At 46.9% G+C, this 15877-nt stretch overlaps 4 protein-coding genes across 4 annotated transcripts in view; 2 read left to right on the top strand and 2 right to left on the bottom strand.

The window, feature by feature from the left end:
* Window positions 1–1671: 1671 nt before the first annotated feature.
* TREMEDRAFT_63652 (uncharacterized protein) lies at window positions 1672–3993 on the bottom strand (the record flags this gene model as incomplete). Its single annotated transcript, XM_007005801.1, has 6 exons — window positions 1672–2915; window positions 2964–2965; window positions 3016–3364; window positions 3454–3591; window positions 3655–3867; window positions 3921–3993. 6 exons carry the CDS (start codon window positions 3991–3993, stop codon window positions 1672–1674), a joined length of 2019 nt encoding a protein of 672 aa, XP_007005863.1.
* A 3042-nt stretch (window positions 3994–7035) lies between these two features.
* TREMEDRAFT_72010 (uncharacterized protein) lies at window positions 7036–8833 on the top strand. The gene is made up of 8 exons (XM_007005890.1): window positions 7036–7171; window positions 7279–7372; window positions 7442–7541; window positions 7707–7741; window positions 7788–7863; window positions 8057–8077; window positions 8121–8326; window positions 8595–8833. Exons 1-8 carry the CDS (start codon window positions 7123–7125, stop codon window positions 8812–8814), a joined length of 801 nt encoding a protein of 266 aa, XP_007005952.1. The 5' UTR covers window positions 7036–7122; the 3' UTR covers window positions 8815–8833.
* A 428-nt stretch (window positions 8834–9261) lies between these two features.
* On the bottom strand, window positions 9262–12045 carry TREMEDRAFT_63650 (uncharacterized protein; the record flags this gene model as incomplete). Its single annotated transcript, XM_007005800.1, has 1 exon — window positions 9262–12045. One exon carries the CDS (start codon window positions 12043–12045, stop codon window positions 9262–9264), a length of 2784 nt encoding a protein of 927 aa, XP_007005862.1.
* Window positions 12046–12260: 215 nt separating this feature from the next.
* TREMEDRAFT_74295 (uncharacterized protein) overlaps window positions 12261–15877 on the top strand; it is a gene marked incomplete at its 3' end in the record, with an annotated part of 3846 nt that continues 229 nt past the window's right edge. Inside the window, exons 1-13 of the mRNA XM_007005889.1 lie at window positions 12261–12399; window positions 12449–12535; window positions 12584–12685; window positions 12739–12882; window positions 12923–13049; window positions 13097–13183; window positions 13228–13308; window positions 13354–13593; window positions 13737–14312; window positions 14380–15034; window positions 15235–15309; window positions 15354–15368; window positions 15553–15873. Coding sequence (XP_007005951.1) covers window positions 12323–12399; window positions 12449–12535; window positions 12584–12685; window positions 12739–12882; window positions 12923–13049; window positions 13097–13183; window positions 13228–13308; window positions 13354–13593; window positions 13737–14312; window positions 14380–15034; window positions 15235–15309; window positions 15354–15368; window positions 15553–15873 — 2587 coding nt within the window. The 5' untranslated portion in view covers window positions 12261–12322. The remainder of the gene's footprint in view (window positions 12400–12448; window positions 12536–12583; window positions 12686–12738; window positions 12883–12922; window positions 13050–13096; window positions 13184–13227; window positions 13309–13353; window positions 13594–13736; window positions 14313–14379; window positions 15035–15234; window positions 15310–15353; window positions 15369–15552; window positions 15874–15877) is intronic.

Below are 15877 nucleotides of genomic sequence, written 5' to 3'. Positions count from 1 at the left end.
TGCGTCACCTCCTTCGAGCATTGCAAGGGACAAGGGAGGTAAAGGAAAATGATCTTGTGGACCCTATGGATCTAGTACTTGGAGTTCAGGAGGACGAAGACATAGAAGGGGTCAGAGAAGAATTATTAGGAGTCGTTTGCGCTGAGTGTTCTCATCCTACGTGTAACGATAACGTGCAGGAACCAGGATCAATCACCGAACTACGCCGTAGTTCGCGGTCTCCTCTAATCCTTCGTGGGGGGTGGAACTCAAGAGGTTTCCTCACCTTCGACGATCACATTTATGTGCCGAACTACGCCGATGCTCGGCTGAAGATCATGAAAATGCGACATGACTCGGCCTTAGCTGGTCACCCAGGTTCAGCGAAGACCCTTGAGCTAGTTCTAAGGGACTATGTCTGGATTGGAGTAAGGAAGGATGTTGAGGACTACATCGCTGGATGCGCGGTATGTCAGAGGGCAAAGACTAACAGACAGAAACCCCATGGAGAGCTTAAACCACTGGAGGTAGCTACGAAACCTTGGTCTAGCATCTCGATGGATTTTATCGAGGAGCTGCCAAATTCCCATGGATATAATTCCATCCTGGTAGTGGTGGATCGGTTGACCAAATGGGCCATTTTTATCCCGACTACGACGAAGTTAACCGCAGCCGGCCTATCAGAGTTGATATTGGACTATGTGGTGGCCCAGCATGGGTTGCCAGAGAATATAGTATCGGACAGGGGATCGAAGTTTACCTCCAAGTTCTGGAAGAATTTGACCGATAGTCTCGGAATAAGACTACATCTCTCTACTGCATATCATCCACAGACTGACGGACAGACCGAACGAACCAACCAGTCTTTGGAACTGTATCTTCGAATCTTCACCTCCTACCAGCAGAACGACTGGTCAAAGCTACTCGCTCGAGCTAGCTTTGCTTACAACAACACCCAGCACTCTGCGATAAACAAAACCCCATTCTATGCGAACTATGGATATCACCCTCGTTGGGCTGAAGAGATAAAGGCTAGCGAGGTCGAAGTGCCCGCTGCTACGGTGGTGGTAAAAGACTTGACTGAAATACACAAAGATTGTATCGAAGGAATTGAGAAAGCTAATGAGAAGTACGCCGAAGGATACAATAGGAAACACCGGACTACGCCGAACTTCGCGGAAGGAGACCTAGTGATGCTGTCGTTAGAGAATATTAAGACGAAGAGACCAATGAAGAAGTTAGATGTTAAGCAAAGTGGGCCGTACAAGGTAGTACGGCAGGTAGGTTCTCATGCTTGTAAATTGGAATTACCAGGAACGATGGCAGGTATCCATGATGTATTCCATGTCTCCTTGCTCCGTCCTTATCACCCTCCAATATTTCCTGGTCAGCAAGCTGAGCCACCTGGGCCAGTAGAAGTAGACAATGTGGGAGAGTCTTGGGAGGTAAAGGATATTGTGGACTCTAGAGTAAATAAGAGGTCAGGAAAGTTAGAGTACTTGGTGGAGTGGTTAGGTTACGAAGGAACAGACGATTCAGTATCATGGGAACCAGTGGAGAACGTCGATGGAGCTGATGACATATTGGCGAAGTTCCACGAACTTCACCCTACTAAGCCGAAAGAAGGGCGACTGCGAAGGGCTAGGAGATAGAACGTACTGCATACAACATAGGATTACAGCTACGTACCGCTCACTTGTCCTTACTCTTACCCTTACCTTTTCCTTTTCCTTTCTCCTTCGATCTACTCGGTCCCGCGGGATTGGTGTGGAGGCTACCGATGACCGAAGGTAGATCGAGAGTCTCAGACGGGAACGCAGTAGAGAGAGAAGCATTCCATGCCCGATTCATAGCCCCAAAGAAGTCACCGAAGTCCTGGACATCTCGAGCAGCTTGCATGCTCGGAGTCCTCCACAGAGAACGTATGGTCCGTAGACACTCGAAGGGAAGACTGAGGAGGTCGAGAGCAGTCTGGGCGGAAGCTGGGACACGAGAACTACTACGGCGACCTAACCAGTCAAGGGACGGTGGTGGCTCATACGCCATAGGAGTGACTAGGAAGGGGGTGTCGAACAGTCTTCGGCGAACATCGGCTATCTCAGTAAGGCTTCGGCGAGAGACGTCCGCTAACCTTGTCCTTGCTTCGTCGTCCAGAGCCCCAGTGTTGACTACATCTACTAACGCCGCAGTAAGATTGTTTAAAGCGTTAGCTTGACGAGAAGAGAAGTCAAGCAGGAGAGATGTATCATTTCGGGCGGCCTCAAGCTGAGTAGTGAGACCGAGGACGAGAGAACGATAAGTGGCGAATTCCTTTTCGTCCTCAGGAATACGGACGTCCAGGGAGATACGAGGGTGGACGAGGGACAACCGGGGAGCAGAGGGACCAGCACGCTGAGTATCTTCACCTTCCACATCACCATCATTGAAGGCAACCTCCTTCTCTTTAGATTTCCCTTTTGATTTCTTTAAAGAAGACTTCGGTGTCTTCTGGGAAGCAGAGGGAGGGGTGACGGGAGGGGCCGCCGAAGCGGCCGGAGGAGCAGAAGGACGGCGACTTCGGGTGCTGTGGGCCGGAGGAGAAGCCACCACAGGAGAGGACGGACGAGGGGCCGAAGGACGGGAGGCCGAAGGAGCAGAGGCCGAAGGACGGCGAGAAGACGAAGGAGGAACAGCCGGGAGACGTGATGGGCCGGCCACAGGAGCGAAGGGCGACGGCGACGGAGGCGACGGGCGGAGGTCCGGCGAAGTACGGCGAACCGACCGGAGAGACGAAGACGGTACCCGCGAACGGGGGACAGACGCTGGAGTCTGGGGAGGGGGGAGAGGAGAAGCGTCGAAGGGACGGGGCGGGATGTCCCGGGCAGAGGAAACGGGACAGAAGGAGCAGGGGCCAGACGTGCATGAAGCACAACGGAGGGCCTTGTTGTGTGGCCTGACTGCCTTGAGGCAGGGCTAGTTTGGACGATTATACGTGATAATCTCACGTCTACTAATTAGCAGGAGTAACTTCGGCGTAGTAGGAATAGGTGGACTCACCGGCAACGATCACACGCTTCGTCAACACCAACCGCGATCCAACGACCAGGCTCGGACTTCATCTTCTCCCACAAGTACTCTTCTTCCCGCAGTGATCTCTTCACCCGTTTGGGCGAAGGCTCCCCTCTGGGAGAAGGGGGGGGAGCAGCGACGGGGACGGCGGCAGCAGGACCGGCGGCGGCGGCGGCAGCAGCGGCGGCAGCGGCGGCAGCGGCGATGGCGTTGGGGGGGGGGAGAACCCCGGAAGAGGAAGAAGAAGAGGAAGAAGAAGAAGAGGAAGAAGAAGAAGAAGAGAGGGAACGGCGTCGTTTCTGGCCCACAATTTGAGCAGGGGGAGGGGCAGGACCGGCTGCGAGTTAGCAATGTCTTGGAGAGCTAAAGAACAGATAAACAAGGCCAAGTTCGGCGAAGGTGTGAGAGGTTGGACGAAGAACTCACGCTCAGGACTATCTACGTTGTTGTCCTCTACACTAACCGCCACCATATCATCATCCGAGTGTTCCTCTAACTCGGTTTCACCCTCCGACACGATTCTATCATCCTCATCACTATAATCACCCCCTTTTCCTTCGAAGTCTGACTGATCGTCCGACTCCGAACCACTGAGCGACTCCTGGTCGGAGGAGGACGGAGACTCACCAGGACGAAAGGCGGGCGTCCTGCGGCGAGGACTGGCGGCAGGAGGGGAAGCAGAGCGAGGACCAGGAGGAGGAGAAGCAGAGGGAGAACCAGCGGGAGGACCGGCGGGAGGAGAAGCGGAGCGAGGAGGCGGGACATCGCCAGACGGCTCCCCCAAAGAGAGGGTGCCGAGGCCGAGGGAGGAGACTTGGCGAGATCTGTCGCCGAAGGAAACTGAACATCAGCCAAGTCCGGCGAAGTAAGGTAAGTGTCGAGGAATAACTCACGAGCAGACGACACCATACCACCAAAGTTCCTCATGGCGGCGAAAGGGTTAGAGGTGGGAGTAGGAGGGGCCATGACGTTAAAAATACTTAAAGAAATAAAAGATGATTCAAGGTAACAAATCTGTTTTCTAGGTAAGAGAGATAGAAAGTTTTGAAAGCAGATGGGAAAAAGAGAGAAGCTCGACGAACTGCTCAGTATTTAGTATAATCAAACCTAAACCCTCGTCGTCAACATGCAGCAAACTTCGCGTTTCATCAACAAAAGGCATCGCAGGGACGATCAAAATTCCCACGCTATAGTGTCTCATCTCAATATAAGCGAGGGTTACTTCGACAAACAACGGTGTTATTCGGCTGCCATTCAGGAAGCGTGTCTCACCTACAAAAGACACAGGGCTTCTTACGGCAAACCTCGACGAAGTTAGGGGAGTCTCATTGTCGGGTTTTGGAGTGAAAGGAGGCCCAACTACGAAGTGCGGCGCAAAGAGCAGAAGGGTGAAGGATGGTCATGGGGAGGGAGAGAATGAGGGTACTACGCTGCTAAGTTCTCTTGACACGACAGAGGTGTAATCGCTCACGAGGACGTTCGCGGCTAAAGAAGGGGGCGACTGTCACGAACTACGTCGCGACACCTCGGTTACTCCACCAACAATGACCCTCCTTTGGCCATCAAAACCCCATCACGCCTTAACCTCTTTACTCTACACGTAACTCAGGACTTCTGACACCAAGTACGGCGAAGTTAGACGGAGTTAGGCTAGGTAGGGACAATGGGAGCAGAAGTGCGGCGATGTTAGGCGGAGTTAGTCTAAGTAGGGACAATGGGAGCAGAAGTACGGCGAAGTTAGACGGAGTTAGGCTAAGTAGGGACAATGGGAGCAGAAGTGCGGCGATGTTAGGCGGAGTTAGTCTAAGTAGGGACAATGGGAGCAGAAGTACGGCGAAGTTAGACGGAGTTAGGCTAAGTAGGGACAATGGGAGCAGAAGTGCGGCGATGTTAGGCGGAGTTAGTCGAAGGAGGAAGAGGATGGCCGAGGGCTCGGGGAAGTTGGACGAAGTGCGTTGAAGTACGTCAAAGCGCGAGAGGGTTGGATGAACGTCTAGGAGGAGTAGATAATATTAGCTGAGAAGATCGCTGAAGTTCTTCAGCGATCCTTGATTGTTGTCAGTAGTGAAAGACAGATAGAGATAGCTATAAATCAAGATACATCGCCATCAGTAGAACAAAACCCTAGTTAGAGTAACTACGCCGAAGTACGCCGTAGTTACACCCCTTTCGACGTCTGCGCCCTCCTGGTTGGGTGAGACATCGACTCAGAGCGTGAAGTTAGCCGAGGTTCGTCGACCGTCGGTCTATTAAGAAATAGTTGTTCGACGGCCGTGACATGTAGGCTGTTCAAGTCATTGCCTCAGATCCTAGGAAGGAGAACCAGGAGGAGGAGAAGCGGCGGGAGAAGCGGCGGGAGGACTGGCGAGAAGCGGAAGGAGAACCAGGAGGAGGAGATGAAACGGACGAGATACGGTGGCCGGGAAGTCTCAGGTTAACTTTTCGGTTCTCCACCTCTACCACAATTTTGATCAAACCACTTGTTGATGCTTATTTGCCCATCTGGGGTGATCCACGGATGACATTCGCTTAAAAAGCGATGCTGAGCAATGTCTGCAAGGCAAAGTCCCAGAAATGGAAGTCCAAACAGTGTTTTAGCGTCTTTGTACACCTGCAACCCGCATCTCTCCTGGCGGTCCAGGTGTGCCGAGTGGATAACAAAGTGTAAGTAAGTGGATCCGCTAGCCCGTTGACCTGTAGAATATAGTAACAAGCTAACCAGCAGTTAGCTACTTCGTGCAAGATATGTAGGAACTGGATTTAGCTAAGGACTTGCCGATAGCTCTTGGTTGGTAGATCAAGCGATTGAATGATACACTTTAGTAAGTAGTCATTCTTCAAACCCCTACCTTCCATCAACAATTCCGTGTCTCACCAATCCAAATAAGTCATGTCAAGGTTTGTATCATGTGCAGTACCTTCCCACAACCTGGTATAGACCTTGAGGTAAAACGATAGATACTAGAACATCCGCTGAAGTTGTGTTGCTTCTAACCGTCATTGTGCCAGCCTGATGTCCCACATGTGAGTATGCATGTTTTTGAAATAAGATCACACGCTGATACCGGGTAGCTGATTCCAGTTACCAAATGAGTGTCATAATAAGGCGGTATGGGGTGTCCGGGTCATTTGTTGACCCTTGGCGGCCGGCAGAAGGGTGAGTGATCCTTTCCTGGTAACTTTGACAGGGATGTTGCTTCTAGTGCCGTGCGGCTCTTTCTCATATTCCAGTCTGAAATCCTGCACCACATTCTATTCCATCCTGCTAGCATGTTCTCTCAGTTCTCCTGTCTACTAAGCTATGAGATGAGGTTACCTAGGGTACCTTACTGTCATTACGCATCCCCTTATTCCTCATTTGCCTTCCAACATTGAGCACATCTTTGATTGTGTTTTACAAGATGTGACATGTAAGACACAATCAAGTGATACCAAAAACATGTCCAACGTAGAGAGTCAAAAGAGGGATCAAGATCATGAAACCACCATCTGGAATGTTGGCGAAGGAGAGAGAAGAAGAATATGGCGGATGATGGTAGACGGAAGGAGAAGCCGTTCATGGTTCATACTCACTCTTTTTGTCACCTATCTTGATGATCCAACATGTGTTTAAGCGTCTGGACAGAAGACTTGATTCTATTCTATGTCTTATCTCAATTGTCATGCATGGTCTACCAATATTACTAGTACTCACGGTATGTCAGACGTACGCCGTCGGTCAAAACAGAGAGTTTATCTCTCAATTCCCATGTTCCCATCCTGAGGAGGCCCTGAAGTGAAAGCAATGCTTCAATAAACAACCCAGACAGTCTGATTGCATCTATGCAGTGATAATTAAGTAGCCTGTGGTGGTGATTCCGATACATGAAGTCTACAAGAGATGAGTATTGAAGATGAATGGAGTCCAGGTTCAGGCCGGACGCGAGAAGATTTCAACCTGAGACTTCCCGTCCACGGTACGAGAAGATTTCATCTTTTTCTTGACGTCACATTTCTCTTCGTCTACATCATCATCCTTGCATACAGTACGTCTTGTCCGAGGTAGAGGGACCTTTATACAGACTGTAGATCTAGAGTTCATGATCTAAAACATACATGTCACAGCATACCGTCATAGACATGCCATCATCTCTCGCTACCACCGGTCAGTCATACGCTTCCCTCCTTTCCTTCCTTCACATTCCCCCTTTTATCAAGTCTACTCTACGTCGATGTTCACCAATGTTCCAGACTCATAAGTTGACTCCACAGGCTCAGACAAGTATTCTGTCATCTTACCGACATACAACGAAAGACGTAATCTACCCATCATCGTTTGGCTTCTCGCTCGGACTTTCGAAACCAGGTCAGTTCGTCCACACAACACGTACATTCCATGAACAGATTTCGGTGTGGATGGGTGGTTGACTGATAGTGGAATATCATGGGAGGTGATAGTGGTAGATGATGCTAGTCCTGATGGTACGCAAGAAGTAGCTCGGCAATTAGCAACGGTTTATGGGGAGGATAGAGTGGTGGGGTTATTTACAATTCCTTCCGTCACACTGTCCACATTTCACAGGGTCAATCAAGAAAAGATAGCAGATCAGTTCTTGTTCCCTTTACGAGTGAAAGGCATACTTTTAGAGAAGACGCGGGAGGCTTCATACCAAGCTGTCAATGCTTCAATTAACGACCAGATTCTCAAACCCCGCGCTGGGAAACTCGGTCTTGGGTTGGTCCATCTGACCAGAAAGCTTGAGTACTTTACTGAAATGTAGGACGGCATATGTTCACGGATTGAACTTTTGCACGGGAAACTTTGTCATCATCATGGATGCTGATTTCTCTCATCACGTAGGTCTTTTCATTCCAATCCCAACATTTCATGTTCCATCCTCGTCCTCAAATGACACTCCTTCCCACTTGTCCACTGATACAATCCTGCTATCTCTCCTCCTCGTTCACCTGGGCAAAATCGCATAATTGATTCAAGTGTTCTTGAGCGAGGTAATGATATCACTCAGACGTATCTGTATCTGACTCACAGCCAAAATTTATACCCGAATTCATCAAGCAAGTCCTCCTTTCTCCTCCGTACACCCTCAACTGATATCAGACAACAAAAACTACACAATCTCGATATAGTTACAGGAACTAGGTATTCTTCCTATTCCAAACCTTTCTCAAAAGATGTAGGTCTAGGACCTGGTGGAGTACACGGATGGGATTTGAAAAGAAAATTAGTATCGCGAGGTGCGAATTTCTTAGCGGATACTTTGCTTCGACCTGGGGTTAGTGATTTGACTGGAAGTTTTCGGTGAGTCATCAATGTTTTTACTCTCGAATTTTTTATCAAACAACCAAACCACCTAACCATCCTACCACATTTCTCGACTATCCCAATAGTCCAACTTTGATATTGTTGATCTCCCCACAATTGTGTCAGTTGGAGACAAGTTGGACGAGAAGTGTAATCATTCCAAGTGTGCGATAATAGGACAATGACCTGAAGAAGATGTGTCAAGGTAATGAGGAAGAATGACTAATGTGAAAGTGAATGTGAAAGAGAAATTGATGATGTTCAGATTATATCGAACAAACGTCATAAAAGACATTATATCAAGATGTACTTCTAAAGGTTATGTATTCCAAATGGAAATCATCGTCAGAGCTCGTTCTCTTGGTTATACAGTAGGAGAAGTACCTATAACATTTGTCGATAGGATATTTGGTGAAAGTAAATTATCTGGGAATGAGATTGTTGGTTATGCTAAAGGTGTTGCTGGTTTATGGTGGACTGTATGAAAAAGATGGAATTTCTTTCAAATCTTTTCATTAAACCCTAGTTCATCTCCATTTTGTTTTTACCATGGAAGGGTCTTTCTCTCGTCTCTCGTATCGCATCAATTTGAAATGCGACCAAAGTCTGAACCCCTCTTAGGAACACCACTTTCCTTCCTTGACCAATTCTTCACAAACATGAAACTTGTATATTCCCAGTTCATCATTCCTCCTTCGACGCCAGATCGAAAACCATCAACCAGTTCTCGCATATGACCACGATATCCTATGACGAAGTGATATCAGACCATCGACCTAAATACGTGAAACAGAGACGAGCTGTAAACCTATGTGATGTGATATGAAATGAAATGAAATGAAATGTGAATATACGTATGGACAATGAACAACAATGATAGTGCGCTACATGCATACTTTGAAATCTCACCAGCTACAATTGAAAACTCCTGATCAAACTACTAAACCTTCTTCTAATCTCACTTCTCCTCCAGGTTTATTAGATCCATGCGATCGGGGAGATCTGTTAGATAATGGTGAAACGGATTGAGGAGATACAGGAGGTGTTCTAGGGACGGTCGATGTGTTTTGAACGATAGGTGAAGATAAATGATTAGGAGAGGATAAGTGATTAGGTATCAAGGTATGATCGATAGGGGAAGTAGGTGTGAAAGAACGATCAGGAATAACTGTGATAGGTGATATAGGTGATAATAAAGAGTTGGAATCTGTCGGAGTGGAAGGTATCAATTCAGCTGTTGTATAACTTTCTCTTGTCCTTAAACTTTCAGAAGCGGTGATCATTGTTAAAGCGGGAGTTTCTATTTCTCTTCCTTGATTTTCATTTGATTCTCCCTGTTTATTCGTTGCTTGGTCTATAACCAGAAGGTGCCTGTTAATTCCACCACCAACCAAACCTTGCACAACATCCATATTCTCATTTTCAACCCCTTGACCAATCACTACTCCTTGAGAAGTTTGTATTATAGGGATGTTCGGATTTTTCCCTAACACTCCCAGATGATCCTTTTCCACACCCCCTTTCTCATCCATATCCCTATTCCCATTCCCATTCCCACTCCCACTCCCACCAAATCCTATTTCTCCGTTCTCACCATTCCCACCAACCCCCACTGCTATGTTCCCTCCCCCAACTCCACCCTGACCTCCACCTAGAACTCCACCTCCCCCACCACCTGCCACCGCCACAGACGAAGGTCTCCAAGACCATCCACTCTCATAACTTTCCCAACTCCCTTTCCTCCGTATAGCCCTTACACTCGCATCCCTATCCGCTACTCTACCTCCTCCACCCCAAACACTCGCACCTGTACGCACGGAGGGGACTTGGACGCTGAGGGCGATACTGGGCGCATAAGGATCTGGACGATCAGGTTCTCGAGCCCAGGTGATACTGGGTGATGTGACCAGAGAAGTGGGACGAACAGGGGGTTTGATAACGCCCACATTGACAGGATTACCATGTCCAACTGCTGGACCGGCAGTACCAGGACCAGAGGTAGAATCGTTAAGATTGACACCAGGACCAGCAGCGACAGCAGCATCAGGTTGCTGAGCGTCATCGACAGGACTCGATGTATGAGGTTCTGTTAAGAAAGAAGATCCGTTGTGACCAAGGTGGTTAGGAGACGCTGAGCCCGTAGGAGGGACTTGTTGGGTTTCAAGATGCGCAAGAGGAATGTCAGGTGATACCATTGCCATAGATTGTTGAAGGGTCGACGGACCGGAAAGTAAATTACCCATGGGCATATTGTGAAATGAAGGAGGTGGAGAAGTACTCGAATGTCCCAATTGATAAGCGTGCATTGGTGAAGGTACCAAACCGAATGTAGAGGAAGCAAGAGTCAAAGTAGAAGCATTTGCTTCTGGTGGAGATAAAGGATGAGGATTGTCCCTAGGATGAGGCATGGAACGTTTTGGTGCTTGTGATGAAATCACCGTTGGTATATTATGAGAAATACCGACATTTGGACTTCCAGCTGAAACCGGTGAAGCTAATGTTGAAGCTGGAGGTGTAGAATTCGCTGATGGTGTATCCGGATCTACTTGTCTGTTGGTATCATGATTTGGAGTAAGAGGGTGTGTCTGATGATGATGATGATGGGGTGGTGTGAGTGGTGATACTTGAGCGATATGACCGATATGTGTCGAATCAAAACTGACTATAGTCGTAGGTTTTGTACTTGTAGAATCTGGTCTACTATGTCTTCCATATCCATCCGTTTCACTTGATCCAGATGCCATACTCAATTCCGCCCCAATACTAGAGATAGATTGATGTGTTCTAGGTCTGTGCATCTCTACTCCACCTCGATGATAAACATGATTGCCATGAGTATGTTCCACTAATCCAGCACTGGCAGCTATACTTCCTGGTGGAGAAGCAAAACTTGTCGAAGGGGTAGGACTACCTGGGTGACTATTAGGTGGCATAGGTCTAATCGAAGCATCTTCATCTGCCCAACGACTATGTCGATATGACGAACCATCATCAGCTAAAGAAATCCTTCTTCGTCGATGAAATGATCCTTCGGAAGAAACGGAAGAAGTCCTAGACCAAGTTACTGATGAAGGTACAGGTCGCATCGAAACCGGTAAAGATGGATAAGGATTGTTGGCTTGACGTTCAGATGGAGATACGGCAGAAAGTGAATATGATCTCAGTGAATGTGATTCTGTCCTTGTGAAACTAGAAGCTATAGGAGTATCTTCTCTTCTTAAAATCGCTCTGTTTGGAGAAGATACACGTGTGTTGGTCGTTTTAGATGGAATGTTATTGGCATTAGGTCCATTGGATCTTCCAGCTCGAGCGAGATTAAGGTGTAAAGTACGAGGAGATGATTTTGTGACGGGAGGAGAAGAAGGTAAAGGTGGGATAGGGGAAGAAGAAGAAGAAGGTGGTATGTCACTCAATGTAGCTCGTCTAGTACCTAATTTACGAATCCAATCAAGTGTGGGTTTACCTTTTTCTTTCCTTCCTCCATTAACTAAATTCGGTTGAGATGGGTTTGAAGTTCCTCCTTCTGTCATATTGGCCACCCGTCTCGTTGCTACAGGAGTGGGTTTACCAGTGGGACGAGGACGGGTGGCGAAGGTGGTATGAGGTTTGAGTAAAGGTGTTTGAGGTACAGGTGGGCGTGAAGGGCCAGGGGTGGGGGTAGGACATGGTGAGGTTGTTTTTGGTTTGGAAGATGTTGATCCGGTATTTGGTGCCATTATGGGATAGGTGTAGGATGACTACCACTGATTGATGAAGGTAGTTTTCAAGTTGAAAGTAGAGATATGAACGTCCAGATGGTGATGATATGGTGGACATGAGGAGGAAAGGGGGTGTGTCTGGGGTGACTTTATCGTCGGTCAGTCAGTTCGGCTTACACGGCGGACTTGATTTCCCCCCCACTCTCCCTATCTCTCTGTTCTTTCTCTCTACCACTACACAGTAGCAGTATACCGCATACAAGCTCACATCGACTATGAGACATACTTGAACATCATGGCCAACCCGTCAAGGGTCAAAGACTACTCTTTTGCAAGGTTGTGTGACCTCAAACTTCATGTCACTTTGAAAATGTCTGCGTTTCAATCAATCTCAACGCTTGGTGTGCGCTAACCAACCAAGAACCTCTCTAGAAGGTCGTATTCCCAAGAAATCATATACGGATCTATTGGAACATCCCGAACTCTCTCATACTGGTATACAAACCGAGTGAGCGCCTGTTTCACTGATGTTGAGGTTGGAGCTCATGAATGACAGTGGTCTTGCTGACTTATACGTCACATGTCAATTATGGACAAACGACCAACCAGCCACTTTATCTTTCCGAACACCTTGGAAAGAATACACGAAATCTTACAAGTATATCTTCTTCAGCGTCTCTCTATTCAGGAAATGATTCGCTGATATAAAAGATGGAACCACACTGTCATATTACCTATCACATACCCATCTTTGTTACTCAACTCTAGAATCGCATTCACAATTTGGGATGTACAAGGACCCGGGGATCCAGTACCTGTAGGAGGGTCTACGATGTTTTTATTCTCTCCCAATAGGTCAGCTGGAATCAACCTTGCATCAAGCTGACGAATGTAGGACTTTGAAACGCGGTCAACAAAGATTATACGTTCACAGAGGTAAAGAAGCTGATACATCTCCCGATACCTCAACTCCTAGTGATACGCCCCTGGATGAACAAGATGAGATGGGTAGATTGGAAGAGGTCAGTGTCAAATACAGGTCATTGAAAGTAGGAGCTTAGTATCACAGTTGGTCAAGGAATACGAACGAGGTGACATAACAAAAATTGACTGGTTGGATCGTATGACATTCCGTCAAATTGAACAGATTCATGCCGTCAGTTTTACAGTTTCTTTCATATCAATGAGCTGACGATATAGGAAGAATCATCCAAGTCAGATAAACTTTATCTTTACGTCGATTTACCAAGATTCGACTTTCCTATTGTCTATTCCGAGCAGGTGAGGTGATGGGAAGACGTTTTTAGTCATAAACTGACAATGTAGGAAAGTTCCATCATTTTACCACCCCCACCTATCATACCTCCTTTGCCTCATGCCAGAGAAACTTCCGCACTTCCAGCAGACTTTTTGTCTTCAGGTCCATATTTGTGGAGACGATACGATCCGGATGCTTTGAGAGAGAATCCGGTAGAAGTCAAACATCGGAAATTACTTCGGAGTCAGAGGCTGGGGGACGAAGGAAGGGATCTCAAGCCTGGTCCAGCAGATCGAGATCGACTCAATGTGGGTTTCACCCATCTACTTCTTTACTGCCCTGTCTATCCATATCGTATCATCAAGTCGTGTGAGAAGAGTCCTGATGACTCCTTCTGTTGATTTGAAACATGGACGAAAAGGGGGGAGGGGGACATTGCTGATTTATTTAGGAAATATTCAGATTCCCGCCCACTGCCCAATTATCACCTTTAGACAAAGATCTTCTGTGGAAATTCCGTTTCTCTCTCTTCCGCTCCCCTCGATCGCTCACTAAATTCCTCAAATGCGTCACATGGTCAGATCCAGTCGAAGCGAAACAAGCTGTCGAGAAACTACTCCCTCTCTGGGGCCAAGAGATAGGTATGGACGACGCTCTCGAACTTCTCGGTCCGGGCTTCAGCGATTCCCGAGTCAGGGCTTTTGCTGTTCGTCGATTAGAAAGAGCCGATGATGAGGAACTTTTGTTATATTTACTACAACTGGTACAGGCTCTCAAATTCGAACCATCTGTGATTGTGCATACTGTTCGAGGTCGAGGTAGACAGACACAAAAACGTAAAGAGATTCCAGAAATCAATGAGGAAGATGATAGTGGTTTGTCGAAGTTCCTAATTGATCGAAGTGTTGCGAATCCTATATTAGGAACGGCATTTCATTGGTATTTGATGATTGAGTGTGGAGTCACCATGCCATTGTCTAAAATGTATGCCAGGGTGGCATTCCAATTCATGAAACAACTATCTGAAGTGAGTCATACTTCTTTCCTTCTTTCTCCTTTTTATCTTTCGTCATCGATAAAGGCTCATTGTATAGACACCTGAGGGTAATATCCAAAGAGAAGTTTTAAAACGTCAAGGTGAACTAGTAGAAACACTTTCCACGCGTGCTAAAGAAATCCGAGCTTCAAGAGATTCTCGTACCAAGAAAATCGATAAACTTCGATCTTTTCTAGCAGATCCAAAACATGGTTTATGTCCTTTCCCTTCACCACTCCCATGGCCAATCAACGCACACATCAGTATATCTTCCATCACACCTGAAAAATCATCCGTTTTCAAATCGAATTTATCACCATTGTTATTATGGTTCGAAACTACAGATACTTCACCACGTTTATCAGAAGATGACGTAGATGGAGAAGGGATCAATATCATCTCACCTGATTATCCTATAATATTTAAGAATGGTGATGATTTACGACAAGATCAATTGGTAATCCAACTTTTCGCTTTGATGGATCGTCTGTTACGCAAGGAGAATCTTGATTTGAGATTAAGTCCTTATAGTGTTTTGGCAACGAGTACGAATGAAGGTATGGTTCAATTTGTTACTAGTAAAAGTTTGGCTAGTATCATGGCGGAGTATGGAAGTTTACAAGCTTATTTGAGGGTGGATCATGCGGATGAAGGAGCGTTAGGAAGTTACGGTATAGAAGCTGATGTGATGGATACTTTTGTGAGAAGTTGTGGTGAGTTGTTTGTTTATGTTTCTGTTTCCTGTTTCCTTTATTCATCGTCGCTCCACCCGTCTACGAGTCTCGACTAAACTTTTTTGCACCAGTTGTCCCCACTCCTATCCCTCCCTTGAACATAAAGACATTTTCTGCCTTCCATCCTTGAGACTGAATAGAAATAGTTGAGGGTATTTGAGGTTTTGACTAATCGACAGCCGGATATTCCGTCCTCACATATGTTTTAGGTGTGGGAGATCGCCATTTAGACAATTTGATGCTGGCTCCGGATGGTAAGTCTTTTCTGTTCCCTAGAGTATCATTCTCTGACGTACAGGACATTTCTTCCATGGTGAGACTTGTTCGATTTTCTCCATCCCAGTGAAGTAACTTCCATATAGGTCATGGCTGAGAGTCATTTCTCTCCCGATGTTGTCAGCCTAATCTATGGCGATAGCGTACGCTCTCGTATAACGCAGGAGTACCCAACCTGATATTTCCATAGTAGTAGCGAGCGAAACTTTGCTAACCTCCAGTCGACTTTGGTTACATACTCGGTCGTGACCCTAAACCATACCCACCTCCTGTCAAGGTATGCAAAGAAATGGTAGACGCGATGGGAGGAACCACTTCCACTCATTACGCTCGTTTTCAATCACTCGCCTATACAGCACTCATGTTACTTCGTAAAAACGCAAATCTCATCCTCAATCTAATAGCACTCATGGTAGACGCGGGTATTCAAGATATAGAGTTGGAACCTGATAAAGCGGTGTGGAAAGTACAAGAAAAGTTCATGTTGGATATAAGTGAGGAAGAAGCGGTGAAACAATTTGAAGTTTTATTGAATGATACAAGTTA

The sequence above is a fragment of the Tremella mesenterica genome (genome assembly GCF_000271645.1).
Source record: "Tremella mesenterica DSM 1558 unplaced genomic scaffold TREMEscaffold_8, whole genome shotgun sequence".
NCBI classification, from domain to species: domain Eukaryota; kingdom Fungi; phylum Basidiomycota; class Tremellomycetes; order Tremellales; family Tremellaceae; genus Tremella; species Tremella mesenterica.
This window is presented reverse-complemented; position numbering and strand designations above follow the sequence as displayed.

Bases quoted from the DNA above. Each gene is read 5' to 3' on its own strand.
- TREMEDRAFT_72010 (XM_007005890.1), top strand. From the start codon at position 7,123: ATGTCACAGCATACCGTCATAGACATGCCATCATCTCTCGCTACCACC. The intron at 7,864-8,056 runs GTAGGTCTTTTC...TCTGACTCACAG, and splicing joins ATGCTGATTTCTCTCATCAC to CCAAAATTTATACCCGAATT. The intron at 8,327-8,594 runs GTGAGTCATCAA...GATGATGTTCAG, and splicing joins GATTTGACTGGAAGTTTTCG to ATTATATCGAACAAACGTCA.